Raw genomic sequence first — 20,000 nt, forward strand, 5'->3', positions numbered from 1 at the left:
AACGATTACATCTAATCGGGAACGATTACACACAAAGATTACATCTAATCGGTTTTATGTAGTGTATCAATGGTGGAATTCTCGCCCTTAGGTTCTTCAGGGAAATAAATAAAAATTCCCTTTATTCTTCCCTTAGGGGAAAATTGTCTCTAGGGTCTATTCCAAGGGAAGACTGGAATAACCCACAAATTGAGCTAGGACGAGGTGACTTGCTCAAGGCCACACAGCTTTCGGGTACCAAGCAAAGACCAAACCGCTGATCCACTCCACGTTGCGCCCCAGATGCTAGTTGTTATAGTGTTAAACTGACAGGAGCGATTGCTTGCAACCTTTGGATAGGATATTAGACTATGGCAAAGTACTTTCAGACAGACCTAACAGACACAGCTATGTAATCACTAGTTGATGGAATTTGCACCCGACAATTCAAATTCTTAGAAATCTTTTACATAATATGTTAAATATAAAGCTCTTAATATAGTTGCAAAATATGCAAATTGAAATTATGTAGTTTGTTTGTTTGTTTGTTTGTTTTTTCAATTGTAAAAAAAAGGTTTTGGAAATACTACTGTGCATGTCTTTGAAAATTTTGAACCAAAATTAATATCAAAAGAGGTTGGTCGATAACAGTGAGTATAAATCCTTCAGAATCTTTAAGAAATTTAAAGGGAGAAAATGGCCTATACTCTCTCACCTCTGCATGTCTTGTGATCATCTCCAGGGATATATCCGACAGTACAAGCACAGACGATGGAATCACCCGATGGAAGACACAGCTGTTCACAGCCACCATTCTTGTCTGAACAACCATTTTCTGTGCAGGGGAAAGATAAGATTAGTTAATAAATTCATTCTAAATAGAGCTTTTATATAGCGCAATATCCACTACATGTGCTCAAAGTGCTTTACAAGGGGTCACTGACCAACAGCAGCATGTAACAACATGAACAACGAGACATGACGCCTGTTAGGCGATATATTACAATTTTTCTGACAGAGACAACGCTGTTGATGGTCAGGTACTCATTTTACACCTGAGTACGGTGAGAGAATGAGAGTAAAGTAGAGTCTTTTTTCAAGGACTCAACTATGCGCCGAGCGAGGTCGAACCCAGGACCTTCCGATCCGAAAGCAAGTGTCATACCACTAGACCACATAGCCGCACAATAAATAAATAATAATAAATAATAAATATACATCAATGGTGTTTGGATGACTCGGCAATCCTTGTATGGATCTCTGATTCTAGTCCTATGCACTTTTTCGACAACCCATGTCACTTCGATACACTCATGCTTGAATATGACTTTTATGTTCAGTAAAACATAAAAAAAACATTACTTAAGAATTGGATAGATGAAGATTTAAAATTTTTTAAAAGAAGAAGAAAAAGAGAGAGAGAAAAAAATAGATAAATTCTGTACTCTTATTTTTTAAATGCTATTAATAATGTGCACCTAGAGCTATATTGTATTGTATGGGACAGGTGTTCTGTAAATAAATTGTATTAATATTATCATTACAAAAAGGCCAATGACATAATAATTCGAAGGTTGACTGAAGTGAAGAATGTATCAATAACGATGAGAGAGGATAGATTGAAATGGTTCCGACATGTAAAGAGACAAGAGAGCGAGAGAGGGAGTAGGGTGGGATGAAAAGTATTGGACTTACAATAGGGAATGAGATTAGCGGAAGAGTAGCGTCCCTTGATTGGACGTCACCGGCGGAAAAGTTAATAGAGAGAGAACATCATGTTGGTTTTGCGCATGCGTCTCTCGTCCTCGCTTCCGGTGAAAGCGGCATGAGACACTTCACCGAAAGCGAGGACCAGAGAGACGCATGCGCAAAACCATTTTGATGTTCTCTCTGTAAGGTGACGTCCAATCAAGGGATGCTACTCTTCCACTAATCTCATTCCCTATAAGAGGGAAAGAGGATAAAGGGATGCCCAAAGACTAGATGGTTGGATAAGGTAAAGGACGATATGAAAGAACTGTTAGGCTTAGAGGAAGATGATGCTATGAAACGAAATGCATGGAGATGTGGCATTCATTCATTATGGCAACCCTGCAAAAGGCAGGATAAGCAGAAAGAAGAGGAAGACAGAAAGGCCAACGTAACATTTGGCTCACAGGAATTTCAGACACCACTTGGGAGGAATTTCAATGCCGAAACTGGAATTTAGGCATACAAAATCTTTTATCTATTTATGGCTATATGACATGTCAACACAATTTCACCTACCACCCCAAGTCCCTTTTTTTTTTTTTTTTTCAAATTTAAGTAAATCTCCAAAATCGAACGATGGGGGTTGGAGTATCGGTGGTGAGTTATTATCTCCCTTTGTGGAATGACAAATGATCTGAAGAAATCATCCATTTGTACTTGGTGAGTTATCTCCCTTAATGCAATGACAAATGATCTGAAGAAATCATCCATTTGTACTTGGTGATTTATCTCCCTTAATGGAATGACAAATGATCTGAAGAAATCATCCATTTGTACTTGGTGATTTATCTCCCTTAATGGAATGACAAATGATCTGAAGAAATCATCCATTTGTACTTGGTGAGTTATCTCCCTTAATGCAATGACAAATGATCTGAAGAAATCATCCATTTGTACTTGGTGAGTTATCTCCCTTAATGCAATGACAAATGATCTGAAGAAATCATCCACTTGTACTTACGGCCTTGTCGTATTCTGGGGTCGTATACTTGTAAATCATTGACAAGGGGTGTGTTCTTCTGTAAGATTCTGGTGTGGCCGTTCTGATACTGAAATAAAACAAAACCACAAACACTATTACTAACAACATCACAATCATGACCACCACCACCATCATCACCATTACCATCACCATCACCACCACCACCGTCATAACTACGACCTTTAACTGCTCCTCCCCTCCCTCCCCCACATTCTCCTCTGCCTCCCCCTCCATTTTCTTCCTCTCACTCCTTCCTCCTCCTCCCTCACATTCTCCTCTGTCTCCTCTTCCTTTTTCTTCCTCTCACTCCTTCCTCCTCCTCCCTCACATTCTCCTCTGTCTCCTCTTCCTTTTTCTTCCTCTCACTCCTTCCTCCTCCTCCCCAACATTCTCCTCTGTCTCCCCCTCCATTTTCTTCCTCTCACTCCTTCCTCCTCCTCCCCCACTGCCTCCTCTTCCCTTTTCTTCCTCTCACTCCTTCCTCCTCCTCCCCCACATTCTCCTCTGCCTCCTCATCCATTTTCTTCCTCTCACTCCTTCCTCCTCCTCCCCCACATTCTCCTCTGCCTCCTCATCCATTTTCTTCCTCCTCCTCCTCCTCCTCCTCCTCCTCCTCCTCCTCCTCCTCCTCCTCCTCCTCCCCCCCCCACACACACATTCTCCTCTGCCTCAGAGATTAAAGCCAAAATTTTGTAATTCTACATAGTAGACAAGTCTGAACCAAGTCCGAATTTTACTTGATAATATTGGATACAGAGTAAAACAAAAACTCCTTCGTCTCTGATGAGATAGGAGATTTGGGTTTGTTATAGATGGTCATGGTGTGGATGGGAGATGGTTTGTTTGTTTTTAAGGGTTTTACAGCGCTTGCAACACATATCAGCACCAGTAAAAAAGGAAGAAAATGGGATGGTAAATTACAATTAAAGCACCAAAGAAAAGGAACACAAAGGGGGAATTGGTTTAAATAAGGAACAGATGTAGATTCCATCTAAAAGTCTCATCCAGACACCACTGTGCTTGCCACTCAAGCGGGACTCGAACCTGGACCTTTCAATCCGAATGCGAGTCTCATACCATTAGACCACATAGCCGCAAAGTCGCAAAAAAAAAAAAAAAGATATTTGATTTCACAGTATAAGCCTATTTTCATAAGTAAGACATGAACAAAACTGAACAAACAACAAAATAATGAACCAAATGTCCAAACGTTACCTTGACGATATTGGATCCAGAGTAAAACAAAAACTCCTTGGTCTCCGAAGAGGTAGGAGATTTGGGTTTGTTGTAGATGGTCATGGTGTGGATGGGAGACTGGACGGGGATGGCTGTCTCCTTGGAGGGCTGACACGTGACTACATCAAGAGGGCACCACATGAAGGAACCACTGTGCTTCTCAATCCAGTATAGACGGTTATCCTGAGTGTCCAGAGAAAGACCTGGGACGATAGTTGGGAAAAATAAACACATGAAAAAAAAAATAAAATAAATTTGACTGTTTCCCTCCCAGCCAAGGACTCCGGCCAGGGTCAGGACAAAACATAGTTATCTCCAGAGAAAGACCTGGGATGATAGTTTGGAAAAATAAACACATGAAAAAAAAAAAAAAAAATTTTGACTGTTTCCCTCCCAGCCAAGGACTCCGGCCAGGGTCAGGACAAAACATAGTAATCTCATTCCAAGACAAAGATAGAAAGCAAATTGGAAAACAGGTACAGGGGGATAGAAGACATAGCAAGTATCTCCCAGCCCACTACGGGAGGATTTACAGAGGAAAAAAAAATATCATCTCTCCAAAACTATACATTTGACTGCCTCCCACTCAGCCAAGGATCCCTGCCAGGACCAGGGGGAAAAACTAAGTAATCTCAATCCAGAACAATGATGGAGCAACATGGTAAGGGAAAACAAGATATAGGGGACAGAATATAAAGCCAGTGACCTCCCTGTAAATAGTAATAGTAAATAATGAATTTATATAGCGCCTAAACATCCACGTTAATCGTGCTCTGCGGTGCTCTCTGCCCACCATCAGAGATCAGAAAGGAAAAAACTTAGAGCTTTTATATAGTGCAATATCCACTAAACGTGCTCAAAGCACTTGACAAGGGATCCCTGGCCAACAGCGACACGTAACATGTAGAATGAGACATGACGCTTGTTAGGCATTATTACAATTTTTTCCGACAGAGACACCACTGTTATCAGCCGGGTACTCATTTTACACCCGAGTACAGTGAAAGAATGTGAGTAAAGAGCCTTTTTGAAGGACTCAACTATGCCCCCGAGCGAGGCTCGAACCCAGGACCTTCCAATCCGAAAGCGAGTGTCATACCACAAGACCACATAGCAGCATAGAAGACCACACCCAGCAAAAGTCACGACTCGTTTTACACTTGAATTCAGTGAGAAAATAGCCTTTAACCAGGACTCAACTAGACACTGCCCCACGACAGACTTATTGTTGGCTGCATCGTAACGAATGTAACGATTTTCCTATGGGTGGTAAGGAAGGGGTTAAGTCAGTGTACAATAAATGCGATTGGCCAATCCCAAATCTGTCTTACTTCCAGGTTTGATCACATCCTGTCCACTGGCAAACACCTGTGGATCTCCTCCGTCCATCTTGGCTTTCCAGATTGCGGGTTCTTTGCCGTTGTCTGACCAATACATGAGTCTGAAATGAAATGGTGGATTGTATACGTCGCCTTCTTTTCTTTTGTTTTTGTTTTTTTGTTGTTTTTTTTTTGTTTTTTCTTAATAAAGTCTAAGAATTCAAAAAAAAATTATGTTGACGATGATGATGATGATGATGATGATGATGATGATGATGATGATGATGATGATGATGATGATAAATTGGCGAGCATGCGTTTGAATATTCGGCACCCCTTATCGAGATAGAACTCGTTTCCAAGATATATCAAATACAAGAGTGATGCAGAATTCTTTTTTTTTTAAACATCTGAAAACGTTTTTAATTGAATATGTAACACTGTAGAATTATATTGGTTTGTATTATACTGCATGTTTGAGTGGTTGTATGTTTGAGTGAAAGGAGCCACGTTACTGCTAAGGGCTATTGAGCTTGTTAATATACGGGGTAAGATGCCATATAAAAACCACACATTATTATTATTATTATTATCATCATCATCATCATCATCATCATCATCATCATCATCATCATCATCATCATCATCATCATCATCATCATCATCATCATCATCATCATCATTATTATTATTATTATTATTATTATTATTATTATTATTATTATTATTATTATTATTATTATTATTATTATTATCATTATCATTATTATTATTATCATCATCATCATCATCATCATCATCATCATCATCATCATCATCATCATCATCATCATCATCATCATCATCATCATTATTATTATTATTATTATTATTATTATTATTATTATTATTATTATTATTATTATTATTATTATTATTATTATTATTATTATCATTATTATTATTATTATTATTATTATTATTATTATTATTATTATTATTATTATTATTACTTACCCTTTTGATGGGTGAAGGGCGATAGAGTTTGGTTTAGCCAAAGTCTTGTTGAAAATCTCCTTCCTGTAGGCACCGTCTAACTGCGCCACAGAAATGGTTGCCCGGTGGTTGTCATAAGAGGAGAAGTACATGTTTCGAGACAGCCAGTCAATGGTGAATGCAGATGGGTTGGACAGGCCTGGGGAATGGACCAAATGTAGTGAGTGGGAGCAGAAAAGAAGTGGGAGAAACAAAGAAGTGGGAGAAACAAAGAAGTGGGAGAAGTAAAGAAGTGGGAGAAACAAAGAAGTGGGAGAAACAAAGAAGTGGGAGATACAAAGAAGTGGAAGAAGTAAAGAAGTGGAAGAAGCAAAGAAGTGGAAGAAGCAAAGAAGTGGGAGAAACGAAGTGGGAGATACAAAGAAGTGGAAGAAGTAAAGAAGTGGAAGAAGCAAAGAAGTGGAAGAAGTAAAGAAGTGGGAGAAACGAAGTGGGAGAAGTAAAGAAGTGGGAGAAGTAAAGAAGTGGGAGAAACGAAGTGGGAGAAGTAAAGAAGTGGGAGAAGTAAAGAAGTGGGAGAAGTAAAGAAGTGGGAGAAACGAAGTGGGAGAAGTAAAGAAGTGGGAGAAGTAAAGAAGTGGGAGAAACGAAGTGGGAGAAGTAAAGAAGTGGGAGAAGTAAAGAAGTGGGAGAAGTAAAGAAGTGGGAGAAACGAAGTGGGAGAAGTAAAGAAGTGGGAGAAGTAAAGAAGTGGGAGAAACGAAGTGGGAGAAACGAAGTGGGAGAAGTAAAGAAGTGGGAGAAGTAAAGAAGTGGGAGAAGTAAAGAAGTGGGAGAAGTAAAGAAGTGGGAGAAGTAAAGAAGTGGGAGAAACGAAGTGGGAGAAGCAAGGAAGTGGGAGAAGTAAAGAAGTGGGAGAAACGAAGTGGGAGAAGCAAGGAAGTGGGAGAAGTAAAGAAGTGGGAGAAGTAAAGAAGTGGGAGAAGTAAAGAAGTGGGAGAAACGAAGTGGGAGAAGCAAGGAAGTGGGAGAAGTAAAGAAGTGGGAGAAACGAAGTGGGAGAAGCAAGGAAGTGGAAGAAGTAAAGAAGTGGGAGAAGCGAATCAAATATGACAGTGGAAAATTAGAGACAATCGTTTAATGAGGAACTTATAAATCAACACCTGCCCAGCAATCTCACACAAAACGCACATTTAACAGGAATAAAGCAATAAAACATATTACTAATTCAACTTATCCTCAAACGGGCTACTATTTTTTTAAAGAATTGAAAAATTACGCAGTATTTAGATTTTTGGCATACATTTTCAAGTGAACAACTGACCTGAATCAATGACAGTGGTGAGGCCTGTCCCGTTCATGAAGGCACTGATGATGACATTCTTTTTCATGTCAGTCCAGTACAGACGATCATCCTGTTCATATGAATAATAATAATAATAATAATAATAACAATAACAATAACAATAATAATAATAATAATAATAATAATAATAATAATAATAATAATAATAATAATAATAATAATAATGATAACAATAATGATAACAATAATAATAATAATAACAATAATAATAATAATAATAATAATAATAATAATAATAATAATAATAATAATGACAATAATAATAATTATAATAAATAATAATAATAATAATAATAATAATAATAATATAATAATAATAATAATAATAATAATAATAATAATAATAAATAATAATAATAATAATAATAATAATAATAATAATAATAATAATAATAATAATAATAATAATAATAATAATTAATAATAATATAATAATAATAATAATAATAATAATATAATAATAATAATAATAATAATAATAATAATAACTAAATAATAATATAATAATAATAATAATATAATAATAATATATAAATATAACAATAACAATAACAATAATAATAATAATAATAATAATAATAATAATAATAATTATTATAATAATTATTATATAATAACAATAACAATAATAATAATAATAATAATAATAATAATAATAATAATAATAATAAATAATAATAACAATAACAATAACAATAATAATAATAATAATAATAATAATAATAATAATAATAAATAATAATAATAATAATAATAACAATAACAATAACAATAATAATAATAATAATAATAATAATAATAATAATAATAATAATAATAATAAAATAAATAAATAATAATAATAATAATAATATAATAATAATATAATAATAATAATATAATAATAATAATAATAATTAAATAATACAATAATAATAATATAATAATAATAATATAATAATAAAAATATAATAATAATAATAATAATAATAATATAATAATAATAACAAATGAGCTTTTATATAGCGCAATATCCACTAAACATGCTCTGTAAAGAAATGCCTTCTAGGTAACAAAGGGAGATAGTTGTCCTACCCACCAAGGTCTCGGGTAGAATCAAACCCATATAATTAAATGATTTATGAGTGTAGAATGGGTGTTGGAATAGGGACTCCCTTGTTTTCGCCGTGGGTGGTGTAGACTATGAAGGCAATGAAAGAAGGAGGGTTATCATGTTCCATCAGTGTTAAAACACCCTCATCAATCTTATGCATCAACCGAGATACAGTTAGATACCCTGTCCTATGTTTCGGCTTGGGCCGATGTTCAACTGGCAGTCTGCGATTTGAGGTCGAAGAAGGAAGACCTGTACAGCCTGTGTGTTGGCTGGAATTCTGTTTGGCTATGTTGAAGCCACAGTAAAAAGGGCCCAAAGTGGCCAGTATTTTATGTCGCACCCGAATATGGGCTCTCAGGCGATATGTGTTGGGCCTGTGTGTTGGCCAGCATTGTGTTTTAGGCTGTATTGTAGCCGAAGTGGGCCTAATATGGCCAGTATTTTGTATATCGTACCCGGTTATGGGCTCTAAGCGATATTGTGTTTTTGTAATTTGTGCTCGGTGAGATTATATAAAATTTATAATATTGTTTTGATGTGATCAAGTGATTAAGTGATTAATATCGTAAAATTATTTCACTTATCTTAAAGTTTAAAATAATATACAGTTTTATTGTTTTAGTGAATAATTAATTCATTGAGTTTAATTGTGTTGAAATTGAGAACGTGACCTCAGTTAAATGAATTATTTTTAAGTAAATACTAATTGATCACTTACGCTATCATTGTGTCTATGTTACTTTCATTTTTACTAATATATCTATATCTATCTTCTAATATAGTGAAGAGCTGACGGGGCTAGGACATAGCGCCCGGTAAATGCGTTTGCATCTTTGAACTTTGTAATTTTGACGGGGCTAGGACATAGCGCCCGGTAAATGTGTTTTGAACCCTTTTGAACAATATGATTTTTGAGAAATATGAACAAAATACAATGTAACGTTTGTAAAGATGAGGAAGTAACACTCGATCTATGCGTTTTATTTTGGAACAATTTTGGATTTGAACAGGCTGGAACACCGCACCCTGTGTGAACAATTTTGTAATTAATTTTATTCTCCTTTCGGAATATGAACAGTTATTTTGACCCTATCTGTAATTAATAATTTCATTATTAGTGGGAATTAATGAAACGGTTGGAACCTGGGTGAAGTATAGTTTATTTTGGTTAAAACTTACATGAATTTTATATTGCATTACTACTTTTTACTTGTATGTACTTTTGATTTTTCCTGTCAATATATGCAATGTTATTCTGTTTGCTCAATAACTATGAGCTGTTCCCTTTCTTTTACTTTAAATAAATAATAATGGCTCTCTTGTCAGATACGGTGCTCTGTTGGTGATTGTAACGTCCACGTCTACCTCTCCACACTTTAAGGTCATAAGCGGCCTTCGCATCCATTGCGAGTTGCGAACGCACCTTGTGACATGAATTGGCGCTGCGAGCAGGGTTTCTTATTGTGTGGTTTGGTGGTCTGACGTTTTACATCAACAGACACCTTCGTTTCTGAGAAGTCAATGCCTCTTATTGTTGTGGGGATTTAGAGTCGCTTCCTGTACTGATGCATATCAGGGGGTTGGGCTGTCAGATCTAATTTCAGGCGCTACTTCTCATCATTTAACGACTATGTACTGTCTGTAATGTAAAGCTATAGTTTGGGTTAGTGAAATGATATCACGTAATTGTTCAGGCGTAACAAGGTTACACTGATGTTGTAGGGTACGCGCGGCGTATCGCTACTTATTGTTTTGTTCATAAAGCGAGTGAACCACGAACTATGAAAGGCCGGTGTGAAGGGCCTTAATACTTTAATTTGATTAAAGTCTAGATAATGTTGTTTTGGTATAATGTAGTGGTCATCGCTTGATGTTTTAACTTTTTGAACTGACGAAGCGTCAGCTGTTATTACTGATTTCGCTATTGTTTGTTTGACAATAGGTATATTGGGTAGATTTTTATCTGCATTTAGCTGATCCTTCTCTTTTTATATTATTCAATCTATCGATTTTTTTTTAAGTACGTTGCGATAAATATTTTGTCATTATGGATGTGGAACGGTTGTTAAAATGTGGGGAAAAGTTGGGTTTACATGGCGACGAACTGAGAGTGTGGGTGGAAGAAAAGTTGGATCGGGACAGAGAGGAAAAGGAGAGAGATAGGTTTGAGAAAGAGAAAGAGCGTGATGCAGTCGCAGAACAAACGAAACAACAAGCTCTTCTTGTTGAAAGGCAGCTGGAACTAGAGCGCCTAAAAATTGAAAATTCAGTGGTCCCTGTTCGAACCCCTTCCTCCACTGACAGTGAACCCTCGACTGGCAGTTGTGGGGCTAAAAGTCCTCGCCTGCCATATTTTGATGAATCGAAAGATCAGATAGATAGCTATCTACTCAGGTTTGAAAGATATGCAACCGTAAATCGATGGAGAGAAGAGGATTGGGCGATTCATTTGTCGGCGTTGCTTAGAGGCAATGCGTTGGACGTGTACACTCGCTTGGACGAGGTAGACGCTACCCAGTATGATAATGTAAAGTGCGCGTTATTGAAACGCTACAATTTAACGGAAGACGGCTTCTTAGAGCGTTTCCGTAAAAGTAGACCAGAAATAGGAGAAAGGATGGGTCAGTTTCGAACCCGTATATCCACATATCTGGAAAAGTGGATAACTATGTCCGGCAAGGATAGAACAAAGCCTGAGGACATCTTGGACTTGATTGTTAAAGAACAGCTCGTAAATGTTTGTAACAAGGAGCTGGTGGTTTTCCTGAAGGAGAGAAAACCAAATACATCTATGGAAGTAGTCGACACTGTAGAGAAATATGTCGAAGCGCACGGGACTGCCGGCGCTTTCTCAAGAACTGTGTCATATCAGAATGACAAGGTTCCAAGCAAACAGCAAGATGGTCACAAACCTGTCATGAAACCAACTACTTCAGTAATTAGATGCCACAACTGTTTTAAAGTTGGACATTTGAAGAGGGATTGTAAGAACAGACCACAAATCTCTGCAATACAAAGAGACACGAAATGTGGATACTGTGGTCGTAGGTACCACTCCACTGAGCAGTGCTGGGAAAGAAAAAGGATGGAGAATACTGATAAGAAGACTTTTGGAGTAGCGGCTATGAATACTCCAGAACCGCTGCCGTGTTGTAACAATGCACAACATCAAGTTGCTAACAATGGTATCATGAACAACACTAACTCTCAACGTCAAGCGCCGAGGGAAAATAAAGAATTTTGACAATTAATTACGGTGTCCGCAGCATGTTCGGGACACGCGATAGAGACGACAGGTATGCCGGTCGCTATTGGTTGGATAAATGGACAAAGAGTTAAAGTGTTGAGAGACAGCGGCAGTAGTTGTGTTGTGATTAGAAAAGGCCTTGTGAGTAGAGAAAAGAAAGAACAAGAAAAGAGAGTGAAGGTCAGTCTAGTGATGGGAAGACTGTGAGTGCCCCACTAACTGAAGCGTGGCTTGATTGTCCATATTACAAGGGAAGAGTGAACGGCTCTAGAAATGGCCTCACCTTTGTATGACGTATTTTGGGAAATATACCAGGAGTCAAATGCCCAGGAACGCCAATAACATATGACGATCACTCTGATTCAGTCCACGAGAATCTCATACGAGATGATTGTGAGCACTCAGCTCAAGCAGCACAGACGAGGGCACAAAAAGAAAAGAGAGTGAAACCATTGATCACTGCCCCCTCAGTGGAAACAGGTGTTAGTAAGGCTGTTTTGAAAGAAAAACATACCAAAGACGAGACATTGAAATGTGCGAGAGAGGCAGCAGTTACGAAAGAAGTGAAAAAGACTGGTGCCAATAATAAAAGTTGGTTTGAATATGATAGAGGGGTTCTAGTACGATATTTTCAATCACCAAAGATTGAGCACGGTGACGTGATTAGACAAGTCATGGTCCCAAAAGATTTGCGAGAGACAGTGATGCGTTTAGCTCATGAGTCCATACTCTCTGGACATCTCGCTGCCAAGAAAACGACTGAGCGCATTCTCAGCAATTTCTACTGGCCCAACATTTGGGATGACGTCACCCGCTTCTGTAGATCGTGTGACCAATGTCAAAGGTCAACGCAAAAGGAATGACCCCAAAAGTGCCTCTGACTGAAGTTCCGCTGATAGACGAACCATTCAGTCGAGTAGCGGTAGATTTGGTAGGACCAATTATTCCTGCATCAAATAGAGGGAATCGCTACATGCTTACTGTGGTAGATTACTGCACACGGTACCCGGAAGCTGTAGCCTTGAAAAACATAGAAACCGCGACAGTTGCGGAAGGCCTCGTCGACATTTTCAGTAGGACGGGGATACCAAAAGAGATATTAAGTGACAGAGGTACACAGTTCACCTCAGATTTGATGAAAGAAGTCTGTAGACTACTGTCTGTGAAACAACTTACCACAAGTCCATATCACCCTCAGTGTAATGGGCTGGTGGAGAAGTTTAATGGCACTCTCAAAGGGATGCTTAAGAGATTGGCTACAGAGAGACCGTCAGATTGGGATCGATATCTCAATGCGGCCCTGTTTGCCTACCGTGAAGCACCACAGGAGTCCTTGGGCTTCTCCCCTTTTGAATTGTTGTTCGGTCGCCCAGTACGAGGCCCGATGACAATTCTCAGAGAGTTGTGGACGGAGTCTATTGAGGACGAAGAGGTAAAGACAACATACCAATATGTTGTAGACCTAAAAGAAAAACTTGAGACTACTATCCATATGGCCCATGAAAATTTAAAGAGGGCCTCAAAAAGGCATAAGGCATATTTTGATAGAAAGGCCAAGATGCGCAACTTCAAAGAAGGTGACAAAGTGTTGTTGTTGCTCCCGACAAAGCACAACAAACTTGAATTGAAATGGCAAGGTCCATTTGAAGTTCAACGTGTAGTTGGACATAATAATTATGTAATACAGGCTGGTACTTCAAAGAAAACGTACCACGCAAATTTATTGAAACGGTACTATGACCGGAGCACCGCGGACATAAACGGAAGTGGAATTCTTCAATGTGCCGTGGCAGCTGTTATTGACGATGAAGATTACAATGGTAAATATCCAGTTGTTTACCTCAATAGGAAACTGTTACCGAGAGAACAACGGTATTCAGTGGTTGAAAAGAGTGTTTAGCTCTTGTGTGGGCTGTCAGAAGTTTGAACAGCTATCTTATGGGCAGAAATTTATTGTGGAGACTGACCACGCTCCTTTGTTGTATCTCAACAAAGCCAGTCAGAAAATGGTCGTCTGATGAGATGGTCACTGTTGCTCCACCAGTATCGTTTTCGGTTGATGTCTGTGAAAGGTTCGGACAATCATGGTCCAGACTTTTTGTCTCGGCTGCCTTAGTGGTCAGGCATTTCTTAGTTTTGATCAAAAATTTGGGATTTTTGTCCTCCAGTGGGGAGTGATGTAAAGAAATGCCTTCTAGGTAACAAAGGGAGATAGTTGTCCTACCCACCAAGGTCTCGGGTAGAATCAAACCCATATAATTAAATGATTTATGAGTGTAGGATGGGTGTTGGAATAGGGACTCCCTTGTTTTCGCCATGGGTGGTGTAGACTATGAAGGCAATGAAAGAACGGAGGGTTATCATGTTCCATCAGTGTTAAAACACCCTCATCAATCTTATGCATCAACCGAGATACCGTTAGATACCCTGTCCTATGTTTCGGCTTGGGCCGATGTTCAACTGGCAGTCTGCGATTTGAGGTCGAAGAAGGAAGACCTGTACAGCCTGTGTGTTGGCTGGAATTCTGTTTGGCTATGTTGAAGCCACAGTAAAAAGGGCCCAAAGTGGCCAGTATTTTATGTCGCACCCGAATATGGGCTCTCAGGCGATATGTGTTGGGCCTGTGTGTTGGCCAGCATTGTGTTTTAGGCTGTATTGTAGCCGAAGTGGGCCTAATATGGCCAGTATTTTGTATATCGTACCCGGTTATGGGCTCTAAGCGATATTGTGTTTTTGTAATTTGTGCTCGGTGAGATTATATAAAATTTATAATATTGTTTTGATGTGCTGAGTAATCATCAAGTGATTAAGTGATTAATATCGTAAAATTATTTCACTTACCTTAAAGTTTAAAATAATATACAGTTTTATTGTTTTAGTGAATAATTAATTCATTGAGTTTAATTGTGTTGAAATTGAGAACGTGACCTCAGTTAAATGAATTATTTTTAAGTAAATACTAATTGATCACTTACGCTATCATTGTGTCTATGTTAATTTCATTTTTACTAATATATCTATATCTATCTTCTAATATAGTGAAGAGCTGAAGGGGCTAGGACATAGCGCCCGGTAAATGCGTTTGCATCTTTGAACTTTGTAATTTGACGGGGCTAGGACATAGCGCCCGGTAAATGTGTTTTGAACCCTTTTGAACAATATAATTTTGAGAAATATGAACAAAATACAATGTAACGTTTGTAAAGATGAGGAAGTAACACTCGATCTATGCGTTTTATTAGGAACAATTTTGGATTTGAACAGGCTGGAACACCGCACCCTGTGTGAACAATTTTGTAATTAATTTTATTCTCCTTTCGGAATATGAACAGTTTATTTTGACCCTATCTGTAATTAATAATTTCATTATTAGTGGGAATTAATGAAACGGTTGGAACCTGGGTGAAGTATAGTTTATTTTGGTTAAAACTTACATGAATTTTATATTGCATTACTACTTTTTACTTGTATGTACTTTTGATTTTTCCTGTCAATATATGCAATGTTATTCTGTTTTGCTCAATAACTATGAGCTGTTCCCCTTTCTTTTACTTTAAATAAATAATAATGGCTCTCTTGTCAGATACGGTGCTCTGTTGGTGATTGTAACGTCCACGTCTACCTCTCCACACTTTAAGGTCATAAGCGGCCTTCGCATCCATTGCGAGTTGCGAACGCACCTTGTGACATGCTCAAAGCGCTTTACAAGGGGTCCCTGGCCAACATCAACATTTAACATTTCGGACGGGACATGACGCCTGTTAGGCAATATTGGAAGAAAAAAAAAACACACACACACAGACATAAACACATACACACACATGAAATATATATATATTCAGTCACCTTGATATCGTAGTCAATACTGGAGGCATTTTCCACAAAGGGTACAGAGATGGACGGGATGACGTTGTAATGGGCGTTATTCAGGTCCACACCCCGTATCTCTTTCTCTTTGACAAAGAGTAGAAAAGTCTTGTCCTCTGGGAACGATATATCAAAAATGAAATTTTAAAAATAAAAATTCCCTGTATCAGTGCTGATGGTGACAAGAAGGGAAAAAGGAGGAAAATTATGAATGGTTTTCTTTACGCCACAAGTTTACTTCATTAATCCCCCACTTTCAGAGCCATTGAGATGATAAACTACTCTAGCTATCTTCTGGATAGTGGGGAAACTGCACCAGTTTGTTCCACCACACATCAAATCTCTCAAAGCCAGAAAATTTGATTGAGGAAAATGTCTTTTTTATTAAAGAAGGAAATTACTCCTCTGACACAAAAAATCGCGGATTTCCGCGGATCCGAGGAAAACCATCAGCACTGCTGTATTCATCCCATAGGGGAAATTTGTCTCAAGGGCATACCTGCCAACTACTACAAAAAATTCACTCGGCTCTTTATGATTAGCTTTAGACCGCCAGTTGAGTGATTAGTTTTCACTAATTTCTCTCTTTCATACTATGAACTTTTAAGGTTACACATTATAGTTTTCTATGTTGGTATGAGTGATCTGGCATGCAAAGATGTTGAGTATTTGACCTAAAAGCACACCATCGATACAATATCAATTTGGATTCAATAGTCTGATGTCACGTCTGCACAACAACAAGCAGCTTGGTTCTAAACAAAGAAAATCGGTACTTTTTATTCTTCATGCTGGCTAGAACTTGTTCACATGTCATGTGATCAGAATGTATAAAAGTCAAAATATGATCAGATTTATAATGTTTTTCTCCTCTGGATACACTTTTATGCTCATCGGAGAAATATTTCAGAAGGGCATCCGCCATTGTTCCGATAATTTAGAACCAGTTACTAAGTTACTATGCGTCATTACGAAGGAAGTGACGTCACGACTGTTGAAGCGTATTATCCTCATTAAATTCCAACCTGTGCACATTTTCTGATCCAAGGACATCTTGAATCGATGAGGGCATCTACAGACGGGTTTCAAATCCTTTCCAATCAGACACAGATGGCTGCACTCAGATTTATCACAGGGATTCTTCACTGAAATGTAGAGAGTAAAAAATGGATTAACCCTCTCCATACCAACTATAGGAAAATTGTCACATTTGCTACGATACAACCAACATTTTTCTTATTCAAATTTCTTTTGTACATCATAAAATTTAAACAAAATGAAGAGTGTGTTGTAGAGCATGTTTTGCTAAAGAAATTATATATCGCAAGAACTTTACTGCTGTATGTATCTGTATGGTTGGCGCTGAAGAAACCAATGGTCTGGTTGTATTTCAGCGGCGTCCTCATTGGGCGCGGGCCCATGTCAGTCGGGCCTTGAAATCGTTTAGGTGTGGTGCCATGATGACCAGTTCATCCAGCCCATTCCACTCCGAGATAGTTCTAATGAAGAAAGAATTTCTGTAGTTTTGTGTTCTTGTCTGTGGGATTTTGAAGCAGTTCGAATTGTTTGTGTGCTATTATGTTTGAGTGATAAAATCTATATATTTTTGTGTTAGTTGGGTGTGAAGTTTTGGGAAAACCCTGAAAATGGCTGGTAAGGAGAGAGTTTTAAAAAACACTAACTGGGAGGCAAGAACTTTACTGCTATTGTGTTTGAGTGATAAAATCTATATATTTTTGTGTTAGTTGGGTGTAAAGTTTTGGAGAAAACCCTGAAAATGGCTGCTGGTAAGGAGAGAGTTTTAAACAATACTAACTGGGAGGTTGTCTTTTGGGATGATACACTTGCAAGTCAAATGGCTGAGAGTACGTTCTGTGCACCACAGAGATGTTGGACTCGTTGAATTTACTGGCCTGGAAAAGAAAAGAGTGAGAACAGGAAATCAGCCATTCGAATGATAATCACATTGTACCTACAATATGTGTCAGTGAATGACATGACCAGTCGGAAGGTGAAAATTTTGTCATTGTCTGGACGGACGTGCTGGATGACAAGATTTACAAGGGGGAGATGATTGCTAACAGTAAGTTGGTCACCTATTTGTGTCGGTAAATGAACATCATCAGTGGGGAGGTGAACATTTTTTTTTTTTGTTTTGTTTTTTTTTTTTCATTTTCTGAAAAAATATGATCCCCAGAGCATTTTAATATCTATTTGCAGTAAATCGGGTGATTTTTCATGAAGTTATGGTCAGATGTATGGGAAAGGTATCCAGCACCTTTTCTCAAATTTCATAATTTTTCAACTTGACTAGCTATAAAAAAATATTTAGAAGTGAAATTAAGCTTTGATATTTCCCGAAGATGGACAAAAAGGGTTGATTTAATCATTTATGACAAGAAGTCATTTTTGATCAAGAATGACCTTCTAACTAAACATGACAATATCTCAGTTCAGACCTTTTTACCATCCGACTGATTGAAATATATAAATTAAATAAATGAATAAATAAAAATTCCTTTATTCTTCCCAAGCGGGAAATTTGTCTTCAGAATCTGTTTTATGTTTTTTAGGGTTTTACAGCGCTTGCAACACATTAAGGTCATATCAGCGCCAGTCTTCAGGGTCTATACGAAGGGAAAGCTGGAATGATCCAGGTGCCAGCCATAGTGCAGCACTAACTGCAAAGTGAGCTAGGGCGAGTTGACTTGCTCAAGGACACACAGCGCAGTGGATAGTAGAAAATTGGTCCCTTTCGGGTATGAGGTTCAGACCATACCGCGGAACCATGCAGCACCTGAACTAGGATTCATTTTATACATCAATAATAATTGAAGGCAGTAGCAGCAATAATAAAAAAATAAAATTTTAAAAAATAATAAAATTCCATTTGTTCATCCCATAGGGGAAAATTGTCTCAATGGTTTACAGACCTGCCAACCTGGAATTGGAAAAAATTGTAGTTTTCAAGGATTACAGCACAGTCGACATTATGGTAACTAACATTAAAAATGATCAATTTGTGTTTAAATACAGTAGATTAATGACTTAAAATCCTGTGTGCTATCTCTGGCAACAAAACTTCGTTTTTAAGAAGTTTATTGAATGGAAGATCTTTATATAAGCGTCAATTAAGACCCCAAAAAATTCGCATTTCTACGAAATTTTCGTAGTAGTTGGCAGATATAGGTTTATTCCAAGGGAAGACTGGATGGAATAACCCAGACGTCAGCCGCAAATTGAGCTAGGGCGAGGTGACTTGTTCAAGGCCACACAGCGCAGCGGTGGATGATCGAACTCGGTACCTTTGGGGTATGAAGCAAAGACCGTACCACTGAGCCACGCTGCCCCATAAATAGTTTCAATAGCATGACAATAACTATAATCTTCCATTTCTGGTTACTCTTATCTTTAAAATTCCTTTTTCTCATTTGTGACCCATCGTCTCAAAACGGTATTCGGAACGAACCAGATGCTTAAAAGCCGAATTTAATGTTAAAACTGGTCAAAAATATAAATTGTTGGCATTAGCACCCTAAAATATGTCCTCAATAAATCGTATAAACTCAACACAAGTCTGATATTTCTGGCTATAAATTCAATTTTCACCATCCATACCAACCCGACTTGATACCGTTTTGAGACGAAGGGTCACATTCGGTTCACTCCAACATAATACCGTTTGGAAGTGATGGCTCACATTTCCTCTCTTAACTCACTCAACCCTAACATCGACTATATCCGCAGTTTACCCGGGGTTACTTTAACCCCATGCCTATTTATTATTACATTTTCCTGAGACAAAGTATAGGCGTAGTATCAAATCTAATGTTTTTAGTTTTTATGTTAATGATAGTTGAATAAAACTATCAAAGTACATGCTCATTTTTAATACATTTTTTTCAATTTTGAAAAGTAGAAAAAATCTCTAAGATTGAGTGAGTTAAAAAGTTAAGATTTATGAAGGAAATGGGAGTCCTGATAGCTCAGTTGATAAAGTACTTGCTTCACAGGTAAAGGGACTGAGATCAATCCCGGTTACAGCCAAAAAAAAATTTTTTTCTGATCCTCCTGTCCAACCAGCAGTCATTGGGTAGCTGGGTCTGTTATATCTGGCAAAAAGTACCTTGGGATAGAATATAATATCCTATCCAGAGGATAGCAACAAATTGCTATTGTCC

General features: G+C 37.7%; 1 protein-coding gene across 1 annotated transcript in view; it reads right to left on the reverse strand.

The window, feature by feature from the left end:
• The window catches only part of LOC144958908 (low-density lipoprotein receptor-related protein 1-like), a gene marked incomplete in the record, with an annotated part of 328,538 nt that overhangs the window by 94,417 nt on the left and 214,121 nt on the right, over window positions 1–20,000 (reverse strand). The window contains 9 exon segments of the mRNA XM_078891197.1: window positions 695–814; window positions 2,693–2,780; window positions 3,929–4,152; window positions 5,281–5,390; window positions 6,265–6,442; window positions 7,568–7,658; window positions 15,799–15,935; window positions 16,845–16,964; window positions 17,636–17,732. Of these exon segments, the coding sequence (XP_078747323.1) occupies window positions 695–814; window positions 2,693–2,780; window positions 3,929–4,152; window positions 5,281–5,390; window positions 6,265–6,442; window positions 7,568–7,658; window positions 15,799–15,935; window positions 16,845–16,964; window positions 17,636–17,732 (1,165 nt within the window).

The sequence above is a fragment of the Berghia stephanieae genome, chromosome 13 (assembly GCF_034508935.2).
Source record: "Berghia stephanieae isolate SIO BIC M18660-M18661 chromosome 13, UCSD_Bste_1.3, whole genome shotgun sequence".
Classification (NCBI taxonomy): domain Eukaryota; kingdom Metazoa; phylum Mollusca; class Gastropoda; order Nudibranchia; family Aeolidiidae; genus Berghia; species Berghia stephanieae.